The 26,655-nt window shown below is 40.7% G+C and overlaps 1 protein-coding gene across 2 annotated transcripts in view; it reads right to left on the reverse strand.

Moving 5' to 3' along the window:
• Positions 1-235: 235 nt before the first annotated feature.
• The window catches only part of GYPA (glycophorin A (MNS blood group)), a 29,434-nt gene continuing 3,014 nt past the window's right edge, over positions 236-26,655 (reverse strand). Inside the window, exons 2-7 of one of the 2 annotated variants that reach the window (XM_027768670.1) lie at positions 23,154-23,204; positions 7,796-7,897; positions 5,787-5,825; positions 4,229-4,314; positions 2,452-2,494; positions 236-1,063 (exon numbers count right to left, since the gene is read on the reverse strand). In XM_027768670.1, coding sequence (XP_027624471.1) covers positions 1,059-1,063; positions 2,452-2,494; positions 4,229-4,314; positions 5,787-5,825; positions 7,796-7,897; positions 23,154-23,204 — 326 coding nt within the window. In that variant the 3' untranslated portion in view covers positions 236-1,058. Of the gene's footprint in view, positions 1,064-2,451; positions 2,531-4,228; positions 4,315-5,786; positions 5,826-7,795; positions 7,898-23,153; positions 23,205-26,655 lie in introns of both variants that reach the window. The other variant, XM_027768669.1, reaches the window with a different exon arrangement.

Here is a 26,655-nt window from a genome sequence, read left to right on the forward strand (position 1 = left end):
TATAGAAGTGCATGATTGCAGAAAAGCCTTTCTTGTTTTTATGTATTTTTTAAGTTTTAAGTGTACATAGTAGCCATCTAGCCACAAAACTCTTATCTCTGACATCTAGAAATTTTTGTTAGCTAATTTGAAGCAATTTCCAACATTTTGTGAATAAGAGAAACAGACTGATTAAAAATTTAAGAATACAGAATGACTATTAAAATATTTTTGACCTACATGTCAAGTATACACATTTTTTTTTGCATTCAGTTTGTTTTGCATAGAAAGGTTATTAATTATTTTCTTTCGCAGGATACCCTAACTACTTCAATAAATTTCTTTTTAGACATTTATGGCTCAGTCAGCTCCCTGAAGGAGGAAGTGCCCCACTTTCAGACAAATTATTTTTAAAGGACCATTTTTGTATATGAATCATCTCACATTTTAATGGGAAAAGAGCTTTTGTGACAATTGACACATTAAATAATAAATGGGGGTATCATTATATATAAATAAAAAATATATATAATTTCCAAGTTTTATTAATGTGAAGAAAATAGCATTACTGTAACACCATACATTTCCCATTCGGCAATGAAGGAAATGAATGTAGGACTTCAATATTCCCTTAATTTATTTAAAACAATAAAAACAGACCCAGAAGTTTTGAAGAGAAGAGAACTTTGGTTTCATTTAGTTGTTACAAACCTTCATTTGACAGCACCATCATAGAAATACAATAGAAGTCAGTCTTGAGAAACAGCAGATGAATTCAACAGATATTTTGGATCAGAATTTTTAATCAATTAATTATAAAAATTACACAAACATGAAAGTTAGCATGTAAGGAAATATTTGTTCCTTATCCTGAAATATGAATGAGCAGAAATTGGTTTTCCATGGTTGTGTCTCTGGAATCCATCACGATGAGATTTGCATCCCCAAATTGTACAACATCAGCAGGTCTGTGATTTATTAGTGTCCAATTCACATGCTCTTCTTCCACTTGACTGAAGTCTTCTGTCTTCTTTGAATTATTTCAAAATTTGGCTTGGTGAGTTGTTTCTCATAGATTATTATTCTGAAGAAGGATTATAGGGGAAAAACAAACAAACCAAGTAGTATGAGACAGTTAAATTTAAATACAACAGGAAAAGAATGCACAAATCATTTTTAGGATTCTACATTCTTACAGAGTTGTCCTTGAATGTAATTAATAGGAAATGAAAGGATTAGCTCGACTGGAGTTTTATGTAAAACAAGATAACAGAATTTTTTTTTTTTGAAACTCTAAAAGCCTTAGGTAAGGAACAAATATAGGTGCTCTCAGGACCAGCAGTTGGCGTAATGGCTATGTCATTGGACTCCCATGTAGCGGACCGCGGTTTGAGTCCCAGACCTGGTGGCTTAAACTCATGCCAGGTGCATGTGCGTGTGTGCTCAAGATCCTGAGAGGAGAAGGGAGAAGGGATTGCAGCGTGGCCATCCCCTCGTGGGGTGATTTCTCACTTTCTGTCTCTCTGTTTCTAGTGAGTGTACATGCCCTATAGCCAAAAAAACCCTCTCCAATAAATAAATAAATAAATAAATAAATAAAGGTGCATTGCTCCTAGTTTCCACGGACATGAGAAGCTAACTTCAGACCTGTATAGAGCCGAATATAATATAGTAGAAGGCAGTAAACAACAAGTGCATTAAATTACATACATGTGTTCGAATTTAGGGAACTCTCCAGTCTGTAGTTCTTTCAGTGTAACTTTTGTTATTGTTTTCAATGAGAAAGCTGCATGGAAACCTATTGCTAAATTTCTTTCTGATTACTATGAAGTTATAGGTTACACAGGTCTGGTTCCAGAGCTGGGGCTATTGAACTTGGAGGTGCATGTTGTTTACCAGAGAGACAGAGAGAGAGGGAAAGTGAGAAATCACTCCTCACTGGGGGTGATCACTCCATAATTCCTTCTCCTCCTTTCTCTCAGGATTTTGGGAATACGCCCTAGGCATGTTTTTCAAGCTGTCTGTTCCAGGACTCAAACTGCTCAGTTGGCCACATGGGATCCAGCTGCCGTAACCACCATGTCACCTGGCAGGCCTGTGTCTTATCTTCATCTTAGTTGTAATTTTTAAATTAATATATAATAGTTGTACATATTTATGGGATATAGTATCATTATTCAAATCATGTTTTGTTATGTAATGATCAAATCAGGACAATAAATCTCTCCGCCATCTGCAACATTTATCATTCCTTTGTGTTGTGCACATTCAAAATCCACTCTTCTAACTATGTCTAACTACAGAAAGAGCTCACGTTGGAAAAAATAAGTCAGTCTTATGGAAGTAGCATTGATGAAATGGAATATAAATTAAATCAAATGGGTTTCCTCCTCCTTCAACTCAGAAAGAAGTAAGTCACTAACTTAGGTCCCTTCCCCAAAGACATAAAGCAGTAGGAATATTGACACCAACCTGCATTTCCTGTTTCAACGGAACTTAGAGGCACATTTTTATCCTGTGAGAAGGAAGTTTGGACATCAAATGAACTTTTCTATGAATAAAAACCAGAAAGATATGAATACCACACTTTTCTAAACTTAAGACATTAAACATTAAAATGCCTTGGATTAAAATTGCTCTTTTCTAATTTTTTTTTATTTTGGTTAAAGTTCACTTTGTTGAGTTTTGTTTGTTTGTTTAATAAGAAACATTGACTTAAACTTGTATTTCTAAACAGTATTTGGTATTTTAATCAGTGAACTAATCCTGAATGCTGACTAGGTTATGCACTTGCTCTAACGAATAGTGAAAATGGAACTACAAAGAGTGTATGATATTTTAGTCACATTGACTAAATTCCGTTTTTAGACATAGAGGGAATTCTCTGAACTTTGCCAGCAAAGTAATTCATGAACTTTTTTTTTTTAGGTTTTTGAACATCAACCAAGAGAATAGACACCTTGGTTGGCCAGATAGGCCCAGTACAAGGAGGTGCTTTTTCTCCAATATTTAAACTTTAGACAAGAGAAGTCATACCATACTCAAGTTCTTATAAAATGTCTTGTACAATAGCACGCAATCTCAGTTACTTTACTTTTATTAACAGTGTATTATCTAAGGAAGAGACACGTGTACAGAATGACAATCATAGAATTAGATGATAACAGAAGTGAAGAGATATAAACACAAAGCAATTTAATGTAGACTTACTATCATTTTTATTATGGCCCCTTCATGGTGGTATTGTTACCCCTCTAAATGAGCCTTTTAAAAAGATTACATTTAGTGATCATGGTCTGGTGATCACAAAAGGAGACAAAGAATACAGATGAATGAAAACATTGCACCAATCTTATGTGACTAGATATTTAAGATCTAGGGTGCTTGTTTCAGTGGCAATTCATAAAAATACACACAAAGGCTATGTCTTAAATATCATAGATAAAAGGTTATAGGAAAGGTTTTATGCTTTGGAAAGCTATATCATACATGGACTTTAAAATATCCTTAGTGATTAAAACAAGTACTGCCATTGAAACTTAATAGGTGGAATCTGAGAAATTTCTTTCAGGAACTACAGGAATGGAAAAAACACGTATTTAAACATATATAAATATAGCTTATTATTTTAAATATTTTTAGAATAAATTCAAGTGAATACCGTAAGTAGAAATTTGACTATTTCATCTTTGTCATGAAAATACACGGAACCATGCTAGATGAAAACTTTGGGGACTGGGTCTAGCAGTTGGCATAATGGCTATGTCGCTGAACTCCCATGTAGTCCACTGCGGTTCGAGACCCAGACCTGGTGGCTTAAATTCACACCAGGTGCAGGTGCGTGCATGCCCAAGATGGGAGAATGGAGGAGAAGGGATTGCAGTATGACCATCCCCCCTGAGGAGGGGGTGATTTCTCACTTTCTGTCTCTCTGTTTCTCTCTCTTGTCTTTTTGGCAAGCACACATGTGCTATAGCAAAAACCTCTTAAAAAAAAAAACTTTGAGGGGATCATTTACTGGGAAAATGAAGAATAGATTTATATTTGAGGTGTTCCCTTAAATTGGACAAATGTAAAAATAAGAAAATTCTCTGGTAGAGTACATTAGTAACTTCTCTGTGTCCAGTTGAAAAAGTTGGAGTTTTATGCGGTTTTGTTTCTCTTCGAGTTTAATTGAACTCATAGGTATAAACTCTCCTAGAATTATTCTTACTAGTGCTTAAAGCTAAATTAAAAACTGAATTCTCACCTTTCTCAGTCTGCTAATACCATAAGAAATTAACAGGATAGTTCCAATGATACCAGCCATCGCCGCAAAAACAATGCCTATTATCACTATGGGAGGAAGAAAACAGAGCAGAAACATTATAAAACTATGAAATGAACTTTCACATACCAATTGAAAAAGTCAAACAGGTCAAGGAAGAGTAATATCACCTGTCTTTGTAGAGAAAATACATTATTATATTGGGTGGTCATCATGACACATTTTTCATAGAAAAAAATGCATCATGATTTTTCCAACAACCCTATACATTTAGGTACATGTTATCTTTTCAAAAATTAAGTTTTTCACAATAACCTGATGGGAAGCAAACTTGGAGTGATGTCTAAGGTCACACAGCTAGTCAGTGACAGACGTGAGAACTGATGGTTCTGATCCCAAGTCCAGTGCTCTTTACAGACATCATTATAGATAACAGCTCAGTAGGCATTCTACCCGAGATGGGGAAAACCACCAACTTTTTCATATTTGGAACATTATCAGAGAAAATGATAGTGTAAAAGGTGTTTTGGATGGATCACGGAATCCTAAGTTTGGAAGGAAACTGGTATAGTTTATGAATGAGAAACAGAAGTCTAATGAGATGAAGTTACTAGACTAGATCAGACAACCAGTTAAAAGTGGAATTATAAGGGACCAGCAGATAGCCTAGTGGTTACGTCATTGGATTCCTACATGGTCAACCGTGGTTCGAGTATGGATCTGGTAGCTTGAAAGTCACGTTGGGTGCGAGTGTGTGTATGTGCCCAAGATCCTAGGAAGAGAAGGGATTGTAGCATGGCCATCCTCCCCGGGGTGGGGAGGAGACCTGTTTCTCACTTTCTCACTTACTGACTGTCTCTTTCTTCAATGAGCACATGTGCCCTAAGGTAAAAACCTCTAAAAAGTAAAGTGGAATTACAGCTATAATTGTGGTCCTCTATATTCTATACTTGTTTTCCTTTCGCAAGATCCTTATGAATAATGCCAATATAGCCAAGAAAAATACTTTGCAAATTTTCCACATATTGGAAATGAAACAACCTAAATCTACATCACGGATGCCCTCCATCTTCATGGCCTTTCTGTAGTGCTTTCAAACGAAGTAAAGAGAACTGAAGCCTAGACATAAGGGTACAATGGCACATTTATTTGGTTGCTTTATATTCCAAAGCTCTGTTGTTAAATTTTTTTTGTTCCAAAAGTTAAAGTAGCTTTGTTTACAAAGTAGCTTTTCCTCTCCCTGGTATTGCCTAGCCTTCTCCTCCACTTAGCTTTATTTCGAGAGATAGTTCTGACTTCTGTAGACTGTTTTTTCCCGTGTGAGGTATAGACACAGATCAAGTGTGAGGGAGGGTTAGAAATAGAATAGTGGGGTCAGCAGATGGTGTAGTGGTAATGTTGCTGGGCTCCCACATGACTGACCATGGTTTGAGCCCCAGACCTGGTGGCTTGAAAATCATGTGTGTGTGTGTGTGTGTGTGTGTGCCCAAGATCCCAGGGGAATGGAGGAGAAAGGGTTGTGGCGTGGCCATTAACATACCTGGTTCTGAGAAGATGTGGTCAATTTGTTTTCTTGGTTCTAAGGAGAAAAAAATTTCAAAATAAATTTAGAAAGTGAGAATAAATGAAGCATGCTTAATTATATTTTTTTAGAAATAGATTGCTTCTTAACTATGTTTTGTATTCTTGATCAACTTTCAATATTTAGCTAGTGAATTTACGAGGAAATATATCAGCCTACCATTAGTAATTCAAATAGCTACGTACATAACTACCCAAGAAATATTCATAGGTGAGAAATTAGCAAATCTTTTCATTGAGGGAAGAGACAGGAGAGAGTATTGAAAAAAATCACTTTTTGAGTTCCACAAGAAGTAGGGCTTTTTGTTATTTGTTTGTTTGTTTTAGGGCACCCATGCAGAAAGAGGCAGAGAGAGAGAGAGCGAGAGAAAGTGAGCCATTGCTCTCTAGAGGGGTGACCATGACACAGTCCCTTCTTCTCCACTCTCCCGTTGGGATTCTGGGCCTGCAAACACACACACACTTGGTGTGTTTTTCAAAGTTCTAGGTTTGAGACTTGAACTTTGCAGTCAGCTATGTGGGATTCAGCTGCCTTACCCACCATACCACCAGCTGGCCCTGTAAAAAATATTAAAATGGGGGCTGGGTGGTGGCACAGTGGTAAAATGTGACCATCTGAGAGGCTGACTTACCTGGGAAGGTTCCAGGTTCATGTCTAGAGACCTCCCTGGGTACAGTGGGCACACACATGCCCATGATCTGGGGCTGGCTGAGGCTGGGGTGGGATTGCAGTGTCAATATGTTATTGGGGTCTCTCACTCTCTCAGCTTCTTTCTCTCGCTGTCTCTCTCACTCATGGAATTTTTAGAAAGGCAAAATCACAATGAGAAAAAACACATGTTGAGCCATTATTCCACACAGACTCCGGTCTAACCAGAAAGGGTCATATGGCTATCGGTTTCCAGATTTATACCACAGTCAATCTGAATCCAGAACTTTATTGTAACCCATTGGTGCTTTTCCCCCCTAGTTCCCGGTCTGTAGCCCATTGGTGCTTTTTCCCCCTAGTTCCCTGTCTGTAGACGTTTCTAGCATGGTTGGCTTAAAGTTCCGCCTGTTCCTGTCTGTCCACATCTTAGATTTCCTCGCTCTGTTGTCCATGAACCATTTCAAATCACGAAGCCCACTAACTACCAGAGCCATATACTTTTCTGGAATTTAATTCCCACAAACAGCATATATTCCACTATGTTGTATGTTGTGGCCAAGGAGTCAGTTACATTTATCCTTCTTTGGGAGTTCTGAACAAGGAATAATTGGGGCTTCCTTCTCTTTCCTTGTGACCATCAATAGCCTTGGTTTGTATACAAACTTTGGAGTAAAACGGATGGGGTTTCAGTCATGGGTATACCTCGTCCCAGTTGTGTGCCTTGGACAAGTCGCTTAATTTCTCTATGCTATGGCATTCTCGTGGGGAAAACGAGGAAGATGGTACCTCTCTCTTCAGGTTTCTGTGAGGATAGACTGCACATGGGCACTTAGACTCTCTCTTGTTCTACTTTCAACCAACATTTGTATGTAGATTTGCATCACAATGAGGTCATCAGAGCAACAATTTCAAATAGGAACAATCTGGGGCTAGCAGGTAGCATAATATTTAAGGCACTGGACTTGCACATGGCTGACTGTGGTTTGAATCTCAGACCTGGTGACTTGAAACTCACGCCGGGTACTTTGCATGCATGGCCAAGATTCTCAGAGGAGAATGGAGGAGAAGGGACTTTGGTGTTGCCATTCCCCCTGGGGGGAGGGGGGGTGATTTCTCATTTTCTGTCTCTCTCTGTCTCTCCAGAGAGTGCACATGCCCTATAGCTAAAATCTCTTGTTCAGAAAGGAAGGAAGGAAGAAGGGAGGGAGGGAGGGAAGGAAAGAAGGAAGGAAGGAAAGAAAGAAGAAAGAAAATAAAAAAAGGAAAGGAAAGAGAAAAGAAAGGAAAAGAAAAGAGAAGAGAAAAGAAAAAAAACAAACCTCTTTCTCCTCCTGGGTGGGCATGGCTTATAGTAACAGCAGATTCCGGAGCTTTTGTTTGCGCATTATGGCTGGGCGGGGATGGGGGTATGGTGGCCGTTGCTGTGTAAAATAAAAATTGAGACGGGAATTGAGAATGAGTCGACTGAGTAGACCACAAAGCATATCACAAAAGACAGATAGGTCCCAGATCCCTCCCAGAGGCAGCTCCTGAACTTCTTCTTCCTAGAAAAATAACAAGAGAGGGTGAATGCTGCCTGGCCAACCTTATCTCAGCTCCCAGCCTGGCTTACAGCTACCACATGGTGGGCACCAACGATGGCTCACACTCTGAGCGAAGCACTTGTCCCTGCATCTTAATTCATCGGTAGAGAATCACTGGGAGGTACAATTATTAACCCTATTTCATCCAGCAGGTGTCATAGTCATTAAGGCACTGGACTCCTGCATGGAGGACTGTGGTTCAAGTCCCAAACCTGATGGCTTGCTTCCTTACATTCCCTCTGTCTCTCTCTGGTGAATGAACCCTATTTCAAAACTAAGGGGTTAGAAGCCACGCTGGGGACCAGAGTAAACAGCTGACACAGGCCAAGCTCAAGTCTGAGCTCACCTCGATCACCCACAGGCCTCTTCACCCCTGCAACATCAGAGCCCACCTTACCCGGCCTGCCGTTTCATGGTCCCATTCACCGTTTCTGTGCTTTGCTAGATTGTTTTGATTTCTTTAACTCACAGCACTATTTTGGGGAGATATGCCAGAGGAGAGAATTTCTCTGGAGAAGGGATTGTTTCTTTTACCTTTCCCTTTCTCCGTGTTTGTCAGTTTCCCTGCAGGGACACAGTGTCATATCACAATAATGACCTGGGAGCAACTATTAGTAGGAACACATTCGACTTCCCTTCTGGGAGGGATTGTTCTGTAGTAACAGGTTATTCTGCAGCTCTTGTAGCAGCACTGGGAGGGCTCAGTGATGCATCTCTGCAAACAATGTCTGTACGGGTCAGAAGTTGAGAAAGGGATCGAGAGTGAGGTGACTGAGTGGACCACAAAGCATACCAGAGAGGAGCTATGTCCCATGTCCTTCTGAGTGGCAGCTCTGGAGTTTCCTCACACTTATGTGTGAGGAAAGTGTGCCTTGATCTTTCTCATTGGGAAAATGATAATTAATCTATTCTTCAACATGTCATCACGAGGACTAGATTAGGTTAAATATACATAGTGTGGGTGTGCCCGGGGTGTGAGCATAGGACTCGGCATGCAGTGAGCATTGCACACGTGTTGGCTATTATTGTTAGAATTCGTTTTTAAAAAATACTTATTTATTTAATTTTATTTACTCATTCATTTATTTTAATTTGACCAGAGAGAAACACACAGTGAGAGAAAAGGAAAGTGAGAAAGAAGCTACCAGGTCCGGGACTTGAACCATGGTCAGCCATGTGGGAGTGTTCAGTGCCCTAACCACCACCCCACCCGCTGGCCCCTATTGTTAGCATTCTTATAAAGGGATAATTTCAAGCTGCGTTTGGGAAATTGTCCCTGTTAAAGAAAGGTAGAGGGCTGGCCCTATAGTCTAGTGGGTAAGGGAGCTGGATCCACATTGTTCACTGTGATCTGAGTCCTGGTCCTGACAGTTTGAAAACACATGGAGCACATGCATGCCCGATATCTCAACAGGCTGGAGATGGGAGGAAAAGGAGTTGCAGCATGATCACACCCCTCTGGGGGATGCTTTCTCTCGCTCTCTTTCTCTGCCTTTCTTTGCAAGTACATGCACCCTATGGGAAGTAGGAAAAAAAAAGATGGAAACTCAAAATGATGATACAGGACTGAAGTTCTGCCCCATATCTCCCTGTCTCTATCTCCTAGGTACAGTCCTACTCCCCCCCCCAAAAAAAATGGAACAAATATAAAATACTATTAAATTCAATTTCCTCATAGCTTGATAGAAAGTGAGACACTTCTAAGTGACTTTTTAAAGTAAAATGTCAACGTTGAGATGGAATTGGCTCCTTGCAAGCTTATTGGAAAATGAGCTTTGGCAGAAGGCCAGTAAAACATCTCAGCATGTCCGTTACAGGCATGTTCTTTAATTATCAGAAGGGAAAAAAAATTAAGTGAAAGACATTTATATAAAACTAACAAGTTAAAAATGTTAAAAGTTGGGGCCAGCAGATGGCATCGTAGTTAAGGTGCTGAACTCCCATGTGGCTGATCAAGATTTGAGTGTCAAACCTGGCAGCTTGAAACTCATGCCAGGCAAAAGCATACCAGAGAGGAGCTATGTCCCATGTCCTTCTGAGTGGCAGCTCTGGAGTTTCCTCACACTTATGTGTGAGGAAAGTGTGCCTTGATCTTTCTCATTGGGAAAATGATAATTAATCTATTCTTCAACATGTCATCACGAGGACTAGATTAGGTTAAATATACATAGTGTGGGTGTGCCCGGGGTGTGAGCATAGGACTCGGCATGCAGTGAGCATTGCACACGTGTTGGCTATTATTGTTAGAATTCGTTTTTAAAAAATAATTATTTATTTAATTTTATTTACTCATTCATTTATTTTAATTTGACCAGAGAGAAACACACAGTGAGAGAAAAGGAAAGTGAGAAAGAAGCTACCAGGTCCGGGACTTGAACCATGGTCAGCCATGTGGGAGTGTTCAGTGCCCTAACCACCACCCCACCCGCTGGCCCCTATTGTTAGCATTCTTATAAAGGGATAATTTCAAGCTGCGTTTGGGAAATTGTCCCTGTTAAAGAAAGGTAGAGGGCTGGCCCTATAGTCTAGTGGGTAAGGGAGCTGGATCCACATTGTTCACTGTGATCTGAGTCCTGGTCCTGACAGTTTGAAAACACATGGAGCACATGCATGCCCGATATCTCAACAGGCTGGAGATGGGAGGAAAAGGAGTTGCAGCATGATCACACCCCTCTGGGGGATGCTTTCTCTCGCTCTCTTTCTCTGCCTTTCTTTGCAAGTACATGCACCCTATGGGAAGTAGGAAAAAAAAAGATGGAAACTCAAAATGATGATACAGGACTGAAGTTCTGCCCCATATCTCCCTGTCTCTATCTCCTAGGTACAGTCCTACTTCCCCCCCCAAAAAAAATGGAACAAATATAAAATACTATTAAATTCAATTTCCTCATAGCTTGATAGAAAGTGAGACACTTCTAAGTGACTTTTTAAAGTAAAATGTCAACGTTGAGATGGAATTGGCTCCTTGCAAGCTTATTGGAAAATGAGCTTTGGCAGAAGGCCAGTAAAACATCTCAGCATGTCCGTTACAGGCATGTTCTTTAATTATCAGAAGGGAAAAAAAATTAAGTGAAAGACATTTATATAAAACTAACAAGTTAAAAATGTTAAAAGTTGGGGCCAGCAGATGGCATCGTAGTTAAGGTGCTGAACTCCCATGTGGCTGATCAAGATTTGAGTGTCAAACCTGGCAGCTTGAAACTCATGCCAGGCATACGTGCGTGCATGCCCAAAATCCTCAGAGGAGAATGGTGAAGAAGGGATTTAGGTGTGGCCATACCCTCCTGGGGGGTGATTTCTCACTTTCTGTCTCTGTCTCTGTCTCTCTAGCAAGTACACATGGCCTATAGCAACACACTCTCTCTCTCAAAAATGTTAAAAGTTTAACCAAAGCCTCTGAAAGAGTTTTAACTATGACTACAAATACTCCTCCTCCTCCTCCTTCAGTTTTCCTGTTTGACAAGACCTTGGGGACTGCCTAAGTCAGAACCCCATGAGGTTCAGATAGGGAGGTATGCCCAGTCTATGGGATGATGCCTCACTTTTCTGTCGGAACAAGGCTCTGCGTGATCCACCTGCCTCCCCACCTTCATTGCTTGTCATTTGTCCTTTCCTCATGGAGCTCCAGCCATTCTAGACATCGCTCAGTTCCTCAAATACACCATCTACAATACTCTTATGTCCAAACCTTTGTGCCTGCTCGTCCTTCCCCTGAAAGGTCTCCCTCCCTGTCCTTGTTTAGTGTTCTCTTTTCAGGTCTCAGTGCAATGCCACTTTCTTTGGGAGGTGTTCCTGGCACCCCTTAAGTGGGTTTAGATTCCAAGAAGTGCCAAGTCTCTGGTATTTAGTATAAAATATTTAAAGGCTCAATAAAATCTATGGTTGACTGTTTAGAATCCAGATGTGCATTCCTCAAGACTCGATGCTCACTGGGATTCTTGGCTATTCATGCATTTGCTCATTCATTTACAATGTCTGTCTGTTTCTTCCTCCCTCCCTCCCTTCTTTCCTTCCTTCCTTCCTTCCTCCTTCCTTCCTTCTTTTATATGCCTACTATGGACTGTGTACTAGAAATACAACAATAAACAATGCACGTCTAGAATTCCTCCAGCAGTCTTTCATTTCAAGGAAATTCCGACTCAGTAGAGAAGAACAAATAGTTAATCTAAGTATAACAAAGGATTTTAGTACAACGGTGCACATGAAGGTGTGAAGGCAAGTAGTTGATTCTACCTGTTGGAGGAGGAGGGAGAAAAGCCATAGGTGTTCTTTGAATCTGTCTTAATGGAAGCCTGGGATTTCATCAAGCAGATCGTGTAGCATTTAGGTACAGAGTTGGAGGGCCAGTCATGTCCTGGAATTTGGGACATCATTGTAAGCAGATCGTGTAGCATTTAGATACAGAGCTGGAGGACCAGTCATGTCCTGGAATTTGGGACATCATTGCAAGATGGGAGAACTGCAAGTTATCTGTGAGGTAGCAGCAGAAGATGTGAGGAGGAGAAGACTAGAGAGATGGGTGAAGAGTGACTGGAAAGCCTGGAAAGGCAGCGAAGCCCCACAAGTCGTGGACCGGATTATGGGATTTGGATTTTGTCCTTAAGGCGCTGGGAAACCATTACAAGGTTTGAGGTGTATTTTCACTGAGAAAGATCACTATCATTAGTACAGAGATGGCATGGGAAAAAAGATCATGCCCAGAGCCCTGCCAAGAGATCCCACCTCGGGGGACTAGTGGGTAAGGTGCTGGACACTCCCACATGGCCAACCATGGTTCGAGTCCTAGGCCTGGTGGCTTGCTTTTCTCACCCTGCCCCCATGTCTCTCTCTGGTCAAATTAAAGTAAACAAATGGATAAATAATAAATAAGTCTTAAAAAGAGAGAGAGAGAGAGAGAGATCCCTCTGGGTTCAAGAGCAGCCCAGATAAAGCCTGTTCCTCTGCAAAGGAGTCACTCCCCCCTGCAGAGAGTCCTTATCACATCTTGTCATTGCCATGGTGGAGGAGGCCTGTAGCATGAGGCCTTGAAGGTCAGACAATTAGAGCAGGTTGTCAAAAGAATATAAGAAAGACACGACAAAAGGATCTAGTGTCCCTGAAAACTGTGTTTCATTTTGAACAAAGTCATAAAATGTGAAAAAGTATTTTAAATTGGTAAACAAAGTCTACATCACTCTTTGGGTATCAAAATGAAAAAATGCTGAGGTGAAGAGAGTTCATTAAGATAAGTTTTGAACTTTACCGAAACATTTTTCCCCCCAGTTTTTGCCATAGGGCATGTGCTCTTGTCAGAGAGAGACAGTGAGAGGGAAAGCGAGAAATCACCTCCCGGGGGAATGGCCATGCCACATTCCTTCTCTTCCATTCTCCCATACTCCTCTCACGATCTCGGGCACACACACACACACACACACACACACACACACACATGTGACCAGAGTAGTTTTCAAGCTGCTGGGTCCAGGACTCAAACCACAGTCGTCTATGTAAGAAGAGGCCCTAACCGCTAGACCACCTGTGGGCCCCTAGCAAAACAATTTTAACCATCTAACAAATAGGTGAAATTCCTTCTTCTCCAATAGCTGAAAAAGAGTGTTGAATGGAAATTTTGTTTTGAAGAAGTAAAAGCTGAAGACAGTCCCTGTGGTGACAGAGGAAGACTCGCTCTGTCACTGGCTAAAACGTGTCCTATGTTAGACCCTAGTGCCACTCCTTCCATCCCAGGTCTGCACACCCTGCCTGCTTGCTCCTAGCCAGGCTGTAAACTGTGGTCAAAACTCGGGAATTACTAACAGTAAAGGCAACATATTGTTTAGAGGAGCAAAGTCTTCAAAGCAATTTCCCCAAATTGTACACACTTTATCCAAGTCCCCCTTGAGCACTTCATGTTCTGTTTGCACCCGTGCAAGAATTGGTTGATGGCCAGACTGATTTCAGAAGGAAATTTGCAACTTATTCTCTTAAACATACCTGCTTTAATTCTCCAGATGTGGTAACCTTTATACAATTTTTTATCATAGTCACCAAATTCAACACAGTAAGGATATAAATACATACATGCTCTAGAAACAATTTGATGAAATATGTTTTTAACATTACCCCAACAATTTAATATTGGTAACTGATATATCATATGAACTTAGTCATAGTTTTTTCCCAGTTTCTAAAAAAAAAACAAACCTCATAAACATTTTAATAGGATGAATATTCATCCTTCCTTAATACTAAGAGGAGAGAACAGAAATTTCTTATTAAAAGTTCATAGTTTGGGTGTGGCAGGTGGCGTAGTGGTTAAGGGCACTGGACTCCCCACATGACATTGTGGTTCAACTCCCGTATCATATATCTTTCTCTCTCTCTTTCTCTCTCTCTCTCTCTCACTCTGTCCCTCTCTGGTCAAATTAAAATAAATAAAGTTAAATATAATAATTCTTTAAAACAAAGTTCATAGTTCATAAACAGTGTAAACACTGTCATCTTGGAAGAATAAGAACTCCCATCACACAAATAAACATTTACGTTTTCTAGTGTTTAATTACAGTTTGAAGAACTTCATAGTTATTCTAAAATAGATTCACATGGGATGATTTTATCAATAGCCTTCAATTAATAATAGGATCTGGTTGGAAACAAAGAAATCACTTATGTGAACAGAGAAACAAACAAAATACCTCTACAGGCATCTTCAGATACTTAGGCTACTTTTAAAAATTCAGGGTAAGGAAACCAAAATCTTACAATATGTTCCCTCAACAGCCACCAAGAGGGTTCAAATGCTGCATTTGACCACAGCAGCCCACACCGCTGCTTGACTCTCCCAGGTTCCTAAGACCCTAGTCAGTTGATAGAGACCTGTAGACATACTCTGTTCTGCAAAGCTGCAAAATAACTGTGAATAAGCAGTTTGTTTGTTTGCCAGACAGCTTGTGTGTGTGTGTGTGTGTGCATGTGCGTGTGTGTATGTGTGTGTGTGTGTGAGAGAGAGAGAGAGAGAAGCAACCCTGTCCGCTCCCTAGTGTGGCAGTCATGCCTTTTTCCTCTATTCTTTCCCCTTCCTTCACTTTTCCATTCCATCAGGATTTGGGGTGCCCCACACACATGCACCTAGTATGTTTTTCAAGCTGCTGGAGCCAGGGCTTCAAACTAGTCAGCCATGTGGGATCTGGCTCCCTATGCGTAGGGCTTAACCACTGTGCTATGGGGCCAGCCCAGTAAGATTTTAAACAGAGCTTTTCAAGCATCTCTAGTTCAGTAAATTGGGTAGTAGGTGTCCACGCAAATTTGTAAACATTTTAATAATAACCTTGGTTGGCCTAAACCTCTTAGGGACCTGGATTTAGTGTATATGTGTGTGTGGGAGGTCTCTCTCCTGCTTTTGTATCTATTTGTGCTCCAGGTCCCTAACTTCCTGCAGCTAAAGCAACTTTCAAGAATCTGTTTGCATCATTCCCAGATTAATGTTCAATTTAAATATTGTCCTGTTGAATTCAGAGTGTGCATTTGAGCTAGAAGGTCACTTACAGCATATCTAACACAATTGAGTGACTTCAAGATAAGAAGTTTGATAGCATAATAAAATTAAACGAGTAGCTCGGATTCATGTAGCTAGAAACAGAACCAAGACCTGGTTCTGCTGAGTCCCAGTATCATTTCCAGGTCCCAGAGCTCACTACCTGGTTGAGAATATTAGTTGGTGAGTACAGGGTGTGTTGTTCACACAAAAGAAGGGAAACTGAATTCCTGGAATTCCTGAACATCTTCAGAACTAGAATTTAAATAATAATCACCTCACCTTTGTTCCATCGATTTTTTTTTTTACACCAACTTCTTGCACTTAGATTCTCTCTCTCTCCCTTCAGTTTCTCTTGCTATAGCTACTAAGAGAATCTGTGTGTTGCTCTAGCAGCACTGACATGAGATTTCTTAGTTTAGTAGGAACATATCCATTCTCCCCTCCATGGAAGCACACTTACCTTAAGGTATCATGGAAGAAGTGTCCAACATCTGGCCACCCAGAAACAAATGGGCTTTGTGCCTACTTTGTGCACTTGCTTAGCTGCAAAAGCTTATTCTCAATTCCTTACCCCATGCCTACTTGCAGGGCAATCACTGGCTGAACCCTGCAGGACAGGTGGAGTTTTGGGTGAAGATGTGAAGGAAGGGGGAACCAAGATAAAGAAATATGGACTGGCCCCATAGCCTGGTAGTTAAGGCAACAGGATCTCACATGGCTGACCCTGGTTTGAGTTCCAGGCCTGGCAACTTGTGGACCATACCAGTTGTGTGTGTGTGTGTGTGTGTGTGTGCACGTGCCCCAAATCCCGCAGGATGGAGAAATGGAGGAGACATGACCACATTTCATTGAGGGTAATGCTTTCTCCCTCTCCCTTTCACTCTCTCCCTGGTGACTGCAGCACTCTTTGACAATTGCAAAATAAGATAGAAAATTAAAATTAAAAAAATGTAAAGAAATAAGATAGGTAATATATGAAAAAAGGAGAGTGTCTAGTGCATTCAATGCGGAGTCCAGGAGACAGAGAGCACACAAAGGATGGTGAAGCCATTCATATTGAGTTTAATGTTCAAGTAGCAAATTAGTCCCAAGTAAAGTAGAAAGATAGTTTTGGCCAGTTTAGCAAGATCTCAGACTCCTAAAGTTTTTTTGATCTAGTTCTTAGACACTGAAATGATATTCACTATGGTACATTGTACAAAGTTTGTGGCCTGAACAGAATTGTACAATTCAGGTTTGGGAAGAGTGGAACTGGTATATCTCCTAGAAAATGGAATATTCCAAGTGTGCAATCCGAATCCTCTCACAGCTTATCTTTGCATAACGTGAGTGTTGCAGAGTGTTTCACCTTTAATAGCCTTTATCTTCATTTCCCTGAGGTCACAGTTGCTTATGCCAGCTGTACGGCCCTATGGCGTCTCCACATTGGGCCATACACTGTCCCATTGTACCAAGAAGGTGGGGTGGTTTGTGGGCTTTGTGTCTTTTAGGGAAACAACCAAAAATAAAGATCCAGTTAGCTTTCTGCTATATGCTCTTCCCACTTGTCCGTATGGGTTCTCCAAATAGCTCATGCATTTTTTAATAAAACAAATGAGCTATTTTCCTTTTTTTTCTTTTCTTTTTTTTTTGAGAATTTTTTGCTATAGGGTGCATGCGCTCTTCAGAAAGACAGAGAGAGACAGAGAGACAGAAAACAAGAAATAACTCTCCAGGGGAGAATGGCCATGCCACAATCCCTTCTCCTCCATTCTCCTCGCGTGATCTTGGGCAGGCATGCACACACACATGCCCAATGTGAGTTTAAGTCACTGGGTCGGGGACTCAAACCACAGTTGACTACATGGGAGTCCAGTGACATAGCCATTATGCCAACTGCTGATCCCTATTTTTCCTTTTTTTTTTTTAACATGTAACTTTTATTAGAAATATTAGGTTGTCGAAAAAGTCATGACATATATTTTCTATGTAAAATGTGTCATGACTTTTCCGACAACCCATTATATTCATTCATGGGGAAATATTTTATTTTCTTCATAATTTCTTATTTATATTTAATCGTTGTACTTCTGGGCCAGCAGGTGGCATGCTGGTTAAGGTACTAGATCCCATATAGCTAACGTTGCAGCTCAAGTCTCAAGGCCCAGTGGCTTGTAAAACATTCCAGGTGTGTCTGCGTACATGCCCCAAATTCTGAGAGGAGAATGGAGGAGAAGGGATTGCAGAGTGACCATCCCTTCTGGAGGATGATTTCTCATTTTCTTCTCTCTCTCTGTCTCTCTCTGTGAAAGCACACACTGCTATGGCGAAAACTTAAATTTTTTTTTTGTTGTACTTTTTCATGGAGTACAATGTGGTTTTTCAAAGTATACATACAATGTGTGATAATGAAATCAGAGATGTTGCCATATTCAACATGTTCAACAAAGAACATTACATTCTTTTGAGAACAGTTGACATTTCTCATGTGAAATATGACTAGACTAACACTGCAGCTTCCCCTAGCTGAGCTCCTGTCCCGACGTGATAAAGCCAGCTCATGCAGCCCGTGGTTTGGCTTTGGGTCGGAGATCCCTCCTGACTTACAGTTGATAGAAGTCTTATCTTGCAACACCAAACTCTTACCAGGGTACACCCTGCACATGAAATACCTTAAATAGTTTCCAAGTCAAAAAACTACATTTTCTAAGTGCCATAGCATTTTGGCATTACGATGACCTTAAAAACGGACTAATAAACCTATTTGTGAAAGTTTTGTACTGCTGATTTTGGGTAAAACTGGGAAAAAAGCCCATCTCCACTGAGTTCCAACCCCATGCTTTTTCTGCCAGACTCATTGTCTTACACAGAATGAATATATGCATAGGATCCTTGCCTGCGCCAAAGAATGTCTGAAGAAGATTGTCCATGAGGCAACATTTACAGGAAACCGTTCAGTTTTGCTCTTGAACCAAAGGACTGACAAATTCAATCTGGGTCAAGTTGTAATAATAGAGACAGCTGTCCATACAGTCAGTTGTCAATCATTTTTCTTTTGGGGAGGGGCTTTATTAAGACAAGGCAGTCAATTACAACTTAGAAAATGTAAACGTCTAAAGGATAGAGTGTTTTGTGTGATAACAGTTAAGCCCAGTGTTTTCCATAGACCTCAATACTTTATATCTGAACTGTTCTGTCAGTAACTCTCAAGGAGAGTGTGGACTATTAACAGGTGCAATTAGGGAGCCAGGGGCCAAGTGCAACAACCCAGCTTGTTTTTCAGAACAATTCATGGGGGGCCTCTTATTATGGAGTGCTTATTATTTATAGAGGAGAAAAACAAAGATCAGAAACATTGCCTAGCTTGCTTAAGGAAGGCCACAGCTGCTAAGTAGCAGAGCTGGATTTTGAACTCAGATCTATTGAACTGTAGAACTGTCTGCCAAGATCTATGGTGATCTATGCAGAATAAAAAGATTGAAAGCACCAAATGTATTTTATTAAAAGGAGATTAAATGTTCACCAAAATGCAATGTAACTCTCAAGCAAGGCTTCCCTGACAGCGAGTCAAGACTAACTGAACAGATTACATAGTTCATGGCCCAAAGTTTCTAGATAGAGAGTCTGCTGACCTTCGTACCCTCTCCAAAATGAGAAGAGTAACTGGACCCATCCAGCATGTGCCCCTCCCCACCACAAGGGAATGTATGCAGGAATGAAAGCTAGCCTGACTCAGCTGAAAACCCTGGCCCAGTCCTCCTCTGCAATCCATTTTCTGGATGCCTCTCTTCTTAGGACCTTTGTTTTCCTTCCCTCTCCTTCAACAAACTCCTCTCCTTGCTATACCCTCAAAAAAAGCTAAAGCCAAAAAATAAATAAATAAAAAAAAAAGATCAAGCAAATAATAATTCATCTTAATTCATCTTGTTCATAGCCTGACAGTGGTAGAGTTGTACCCACCAGCATGAGGTTGTACAGTGATCTGTAGTGGCCTATCCACATTACTGAAGGGCAGATGTTTCTGGTAGTAGCAATTTATTCCCTGGAACTTCCCTTTCCCAGCCGAGCATACTCTGATCTGGTTACTCTTGCCCACCAAAGAATCCTCAGAACTAAAGGAGGTTCCACATACTTCAGGTGTTCCAGCCTTACTTTAAGATATAGGCATTTCTCTAGTTGAATGCTGCACACAATACGTTTGCACTGGATGAGAAAAATTCAAATTGAAAGGGAAAAGTTTCTCTCAAAGTTTCCATGCTGCGGGTACGTCTCGCTACTGGTGGAGCAGTAACAAAGAGCAGCAATGGAACTAGGTAGTATTGGGTTGTTGGAAAAGTCATGACACATTTTTGCAGAGGAAAACACAGAAAAAAAATATGGCATGACTTTTCTGACAACCCAGTAGTTCTCGCTCTTGACTTAATATCAGAATCATCCATGGTTTCCGGGCAGTGGATTCTCACAGGCCTCCAGCTGGGAGAAGAACTACTCCAGACTAGATTAATACCTAAATAAACTTCATTTCCCTGGGTTTTGAGGTCCATTCTTACACTTTCTAAGGGTCTCATATTACCTTTATCTAAAATATAGATAACTTCAGAAAACAATTGATTATTAGCTTGATTTACTTGAGAAATAACACCATTTGCCTTCTTTTTTTTTTTTATTACTGCCAGAAGACGTAAGTTCTTGCCAGAGAGAGAGAGAGAGAGAGAGAGAGAATGAGCCTGTCCCCCTGTGTGGCATGGTCACATCACAATCCTTTTTTCTCCATTCCTCACCTCATCAGGATCATGAACATGTGTTCACATGCATCCAGTATGTTTTTCAGGCTGCCAGGACCAGGATTTGAACAGTGGTTGGCCATGTGGGATCTGGCTCTCTATGCCCAGGGCTTAACCATGGTGCTATGGGGGCAGCCTTGCCAGTTGCCATTGTTCATGGTGGTATATCTTGTGATTTTGCTTTAGAACCTCTTTTCCCACATCTACCCTGCCCCCCAAAACATTTCTCTCTAAACATTTTCCAAGTATAAAACTCACGGATGTGTGAAACAGACCAAGTTGAATTGTTTCAGTTACAGCCTGAGATACAGGCCTGGAGCCTCACACCCCGTGTCCACCACTGTCTTCAAGGCATTGAGCTTGAATATCCGGAGTCAGATTTAAATCTACGTTTTTTTTGTTTGTGTGTTTGTTTTTTTTTGGTGTGAGATTTTCACTGTAGGGCGCGTGCGCTTGCCAGACAGAGAGAGACATAGAGACAGAAAGCGAGAAATCACCCCCCAGGGGGGATGGTCACACCGCAATCCCTTCTCCTCCATTCTCCTCTCGGGATCTTGGGCACGCACGCACACGCGCCCGGCGTGAGTTTTAAGCCACTGGGTCCGGGACGCGAACCGCGGTCGGCTACGTGGGAGTCCAGCGACATAGCCATTACGCTAACTGCCGGTTCCCTAAATCTAAGTTTTTCAATTTCAGGTTGAGATCCCTTAGCAAAGGGGTCAGTGAACTTTTTCTGTAAAGCAGTGGAAAATAAATCTTTAAGGCTTTGTGGACTACATAGTCTATATTATAACTCTTCAACTCTGTGGCTGGGGGGGAAACCAGCCACAGATAATATGTGTGAGGACCAAAACATAAAGGAATCAGTATGGCCATGTTACAAATATGATTTATAGACAATAGAATTTGAATTTCAATAATGTTCGTGTTACAAAATATCTTTTTATTTATTTTTTTATGATTGCTTTAAGCCCCTTAAAAATGTAAAAGCCAGGGGTCAGCAGATAGTGTGGTAGTTAAGGTACTGAACTCTCACATGGCCAACTACTGTTCAAGTCCCCAACCTGGAGGCTTGAAAACCACACCAAATGCACATTCATACATGACCAAAATCCCAAAAGGAGAACAGAAGAGAAGGAGTGTGACATGGCTATCCCTGCTGGGAGGATGACTTTTCACTTCCTCTTTATCTTTCTCTTTTTCTATCCCTCTCCATTGAGTGAACACGCCCTGTGGCAAAAATCTTTAAAAATATTAAAAGCTATGCTGAACTCGCAGGTCGTGCAAAGTGATGCTCTGTGCTGCTGACCCACGTGACCCAGTTCACACGAGACCTCCCTGAGGATGCCACGCCCATGATCCAGAGCTGGCTGACCCTGGGGTGGGTTGTGGTGTCAGGGCCCTGTTGGGGTGCTATATCTTTCTCTCTCTCTGTCTCTCTCTCTGTTTCTCTCACCCCAGGGAACAAATAAATGAAACTTAAAAAAAAAAATAAGCAAAGCCAGTAGAAATCAACCCTTTTCCTATCTTAATAGTTTATGAAGTAGAGAGCTCATTCTGCCTGTTGGGGGTGCACTGCTTGGACACTGACTACTCAGAGCCTGAGGTTGCAGGGGCACACAGGTGAACGTGAAAGATGTATGCTTGTTACCTGGTGGAAACTGAAAGGGAATATTAGTAAGTTAGGGTTACAGGAGGTTGACAATACACAACGCTAATGTTATTCATGAACAGGGCACACGTCCAAATTGGATTAGAAGCAACACAGCCAAGCAGAATCCCTTTAACTTGACTTCCTCTTCTATTTCCGACCAGGAATCTACACTTTTCTTCCCCAAGTCAAGAGCATTTGTAATTATCGTCCTATCTAGTTCACTGCTCAGATTTGGTAACACCTTCATAGGGGGCACAGTCTGGCAAAGACTTCCAGTCCTTTTACTTTGGAGACTCAAAACAAGTTGCTGAGCGGAGTCTGCACTAAAACATCACAGCGGACAAGGCTGTGGAGGAGACATGGAGGAGACAAAGCAGGACTCCCCTCCTGCACCTTAGCACTGGGGCTTGGTGTGTGCTGGAGACTGGGAGGAGGCGGTGCAGTGCTTCATGACTTGTGCGCTCAACGGTGTCTTCAGAGTCATTTGCTCCTCTGAGACAGGCAGGGACCAGAGCAGCCTGATTCCCCTGCTACAAGCTTTTCAGGCAGTAAAGCATGCTAAAGTTCTACCTGCTGCCACTTCTCTGATATTCTTAGTTATGGCATATGTGGCAGCTGGGGACATATGGATGAATTATTGCATCTTTTTAGAAACAAGCCTTATAAAATACAAAAAATGAGAACATTATGTACTAACAATGGGTTCTCGCACATGTTCACTTCATGCTCTTGTCTCTACCAGATCCCCCGATCCATTTCAGTGTGCAGCATAACCAAGTTGACTTGCATTGCACAGTAACCACAGTGAAATGAACATGGCGTTGTCTTGGTTTTTCACGCATTGTGCTTGTCAGCACTGCCCACGCCATAAACCACTTAGACAGCAGAGCTTATGTGTGTTCAGTGTACCCTTTAAAACACTTCTAACCTTCCCGCAGTCCATTATATGATTCTCATTGCCGAAAATACAATATTAAAAAGCCAAAAAACATGTACTCACAAACTCAATACCCAGAGGCATCTCTGGAACGTTTCTTTTCTATAGTTTTGCTTTAGCTTTGGTTTAGTGCATTTAGCACAATAACTGCTCAGAGTGGTACTTGTTAAAGATGTGGCTATGATAACAGTGGCTGGAAATCTATTTTGTGAAAATGTAGTTCCCACCTGGTGCTGGTGTTTGAGTAATCTCTTCGGCAGAGGAGGTAGAAATATAACCTATAAAGACAAAGTAGAGAAATTACTGTGAAATATACTTCTCACATATATTCATAGATGTTCCCAATAATCCTCTAGTAACCAAAGTAAAAACAAGAAGGTTATTGCAGGCTTTCCAATTTAAAATCAACGATAAGTCAGTTTTGAGATATCTCCCTTCTCTACCTCCCTTAGGACTTTCTTCAAAGAATTTCGCACAGAGTATCCACTTCTTTTGGAAAAACCTATTTCATGCCAAGCTGAAAATATTTATAAGTTTGACATCCAGTCTACAGCTTATCTCAAGGTGACCTTCGGGGATTCATTGAAGTTTAGAGATGAGAAGAATTTTAGATAGCAGCTACTCAGTGCTTTATTTAATAGGCAGAGGAAACTGAGGCCCCCAGAGGTTAATTGATTTCCCTGCTCTGATGCAAAATTCTGGCCATTCGTCGCTGGAGAGATGAGCAGTAATGGAGTGCCCGGTGTGCTTGGCAGTTGGCAGTGCACCTACGTGAAGACCCAGGTTTCACTTTTAAAGAATTTATAGTCATGGGGTCCCTGATATCCAGTTCTTGTAACTCTTTCCTGTAACAATTAATTGGACAGCCAGGAAAGCTTTCATCTTAGCTCTTGGAAAGGAAAAGAGGTGTTTCTTAGTCATTCTATATGTGTGCTTTACTTTTCTTCTTTTTAGAGAGATTTTTTACTATAGGGCATGTGTGCTTATCAGAGAGACAGAGAGAAAGAAAGAAAGAGATCACACCCTGCCCAGGGGGATGGCCACACTACAATCCCTTCTCTCAGGATCTTGGGCATGCATGCACGCACGCACGCACACATGTCTGGTGTGAGTTTTAAGCTGCTGAGTCCAGGACTTGAACCGTAGTTGACCACGTGGGAGTCCAGTGACATAACCATTATGCCATCTGGTGGGCCCCTTAAGTGTGTGCTTTTCAAACTGGTGTAACTGCAGGGATGAGTAGTGAGATACTCTAGATAATCTGGTCCAGAAACATGGAACATTCTTTACCAAAACAGGTGAAAACAAATCGTTTTTCCTTCCCTTCTTCCTCTTCCTCGATTGTGCTGTCTCTTCATTTTTTCTTTACTTCTCTTCCTTTTGCAATTAATATCCTACTGTGTTTCAAGAACTGTCCTAGATTCTGGAGACACATAAAGCAGTCACAGTAATACTAGGCCCCTTGAACCTTCCAATTAAGTCAGTATGTTATGACCTAATATGTAAATTTTGTATTAATTTTTTTTTAGAGAGATTTTTGCTATAGGGCACGTACATGTGCCAGAGAGACAGAAACAGAGAAATCACCCCCCCCCAGGAGGGATGGCCACACCACTATTCCTTCTCATCCATTCTCCTCTTAGGATTTTGGACATGCATACACATATGCCCAGCGCGAGTTTTAAGCCTCTGAGTCTGGGACTCGAACTGCAGTCAACCATGTGCGAGTCCAGTGACGTAACCACTACACCATTTACTGGTCCCAAATTTGTACGAATTTTTAAGTAACACTTTTAGAGGGTCCTGGTTTACAGTGTAATTTCCTAGTAAAAGTGATCTAATGTTGCACTTTCCAATTTATAATATAGAGTCAGCCCATAGCTTACTGTTCAGGGAGCCAGAGCCTACATGAATGACTGCAATGTGACTCCTGGCCCCAGTGGCTTGAAAAACATGCCAGGCACCTGTGTGCATGCGCCCCAAATCCCAACAAGATGGAGAAATAGAGGGGAAAGAATTGCAGTGTGACTCTGTCCCTTCACCCTTCCTTTCTTATGTCTCTTTTTGGCAAGTACAAGTGCTCTCTGGAATTAAAAAAAAAAAAAAATTACAGGATTTTTTCTTAGCATCAGAATCTGATTTTTGAATAAGATCTTTAGCTTTCCTTGACTACGCTAAACTTGTTCTTTCTCAGAACTTTTGTCCTCGCCTTTTTCTCTCACTTCAGTACCCTTTCTGAATGTGTAGGGTTGGCACCTTTTCACTGTTCAACTCTTAGTATAAATGTCATTTATTCAGAGAAAATTTTCCTCTTACCATTTTTTTTCATATTTTACCTTTAATTTATATCTGTTTATGAAAGTAATACATTCCTCTCTGGTCAAATTAAAATAAATTAATAAAATAATTCTTTTAAAAAAAGAATGTAATACAAATATTACATACTTAATATTATATACCTTCAATGCAATATTTCTTTTGCTTTGGCATCTCAAAACAAAATAAATCCTTTGATTTACTTTTAATCTACTATTAGTAGAACTCAATTTATATTAAAATCATTATTAGTGATTTTGCTGAAATAAAGGCAAGAAAAATTAATTTATGCAATAAATAACATTTATAAATACATAATTTTCTATTTTAATTTTTAAAACATGTTGATTTTTATTTATTAGTATTTTAAAATTTATTCTGTTATGCATCTAACCACTGTCTATCATTCCAGTTTGTAAAATGAATTTTCTCAGAAGGAATACCTGGTATATTAGTCCAGTTCAAGATATTATCATATACGTTATCATCAACAGATAATTTTTCATTTTTGTGTCCTCTAAATGCTTTGCCTCTTGTTCATGCTTTTATCTTCCCTGGCTTTATTTTCTTTGTATTAATTTTTTAAATATTTATTTATTTATTTCTATTTGTTATTATTGTTTTTTAATTTGACAAGGAGGGGGGGAATGAGAAAGCAGGCTGCCAGGTCCAGGACTCAAACTGCTATGTGGGAATTCAGCACCTTTAACCACCATGCCACCTGCCGGCCCCTCTTTGTATTAATTTTTACTCTCTCCTTGTTTTTGTAGTTTCACTTGTTCATTTCATTGTGTGTGTCTGCTCCTGCCCTTCAGGAGATCTTTCTACCCCACCCTAGCTCACTCAGGGAATCTTTCTGCCGTGGCCTCCTCAGTGCCTGATTCCACACTTAGATTACAGAATAACTATGGAATGAACCAATGAGTGAAGGGATTCAGGGACTGGGAATCAAATCATTTTGGAGAAAATGATTCCTCATTTGGAGGGTGACCTCTGGCAAATTGAGAATTGGTAATACTGGCTTTATCCTTGGGGTTACAGGAGAAAGAAAAACAAACTTAACCTTCAAGTTTTCCACATGAACTTATGAGTAAAGAAGGAAAAACTGCTTTTACAGGGACCACCAAGTGGTGTGGTAGTTAAGGATGCTTGACTCCCACATGGCCGACTGCGGATCTAGTCCTGGACCCGGTGGCTTGCTTTCTCACTTTCTCTCTCTCTTGCTCTCACTCTGTCCCTCTCTGGTCAAATAAATAAATAAAGTTAAATAAAATAATTCTTGATAGAAAGTGGTCAGATATGGAGGATCTATTGCTGAGTGAAGTAAACCAGGCTATGAAAGAAAGATATTGTATGTATCCACTCAATATATACCGACTATCCGCACTCTATGGAAGAGAGCGAAAAATTGGA

This window comes from Tupaia chinensis, unplaced genomic scaffold (assembly GCF_000334495.1).
Source record: "Tupaia chinensis unplaced genomic scaffold, TupChi_1.0 Scaffold147069_1, whole genome shotgun sequence".
NCBI classification, from domain to species: Eukaryota; Metazoa; Chordata; class Mammalia; order Scandentia; family Tupaiidae; genus Tupaia; species Tupaia belangeri.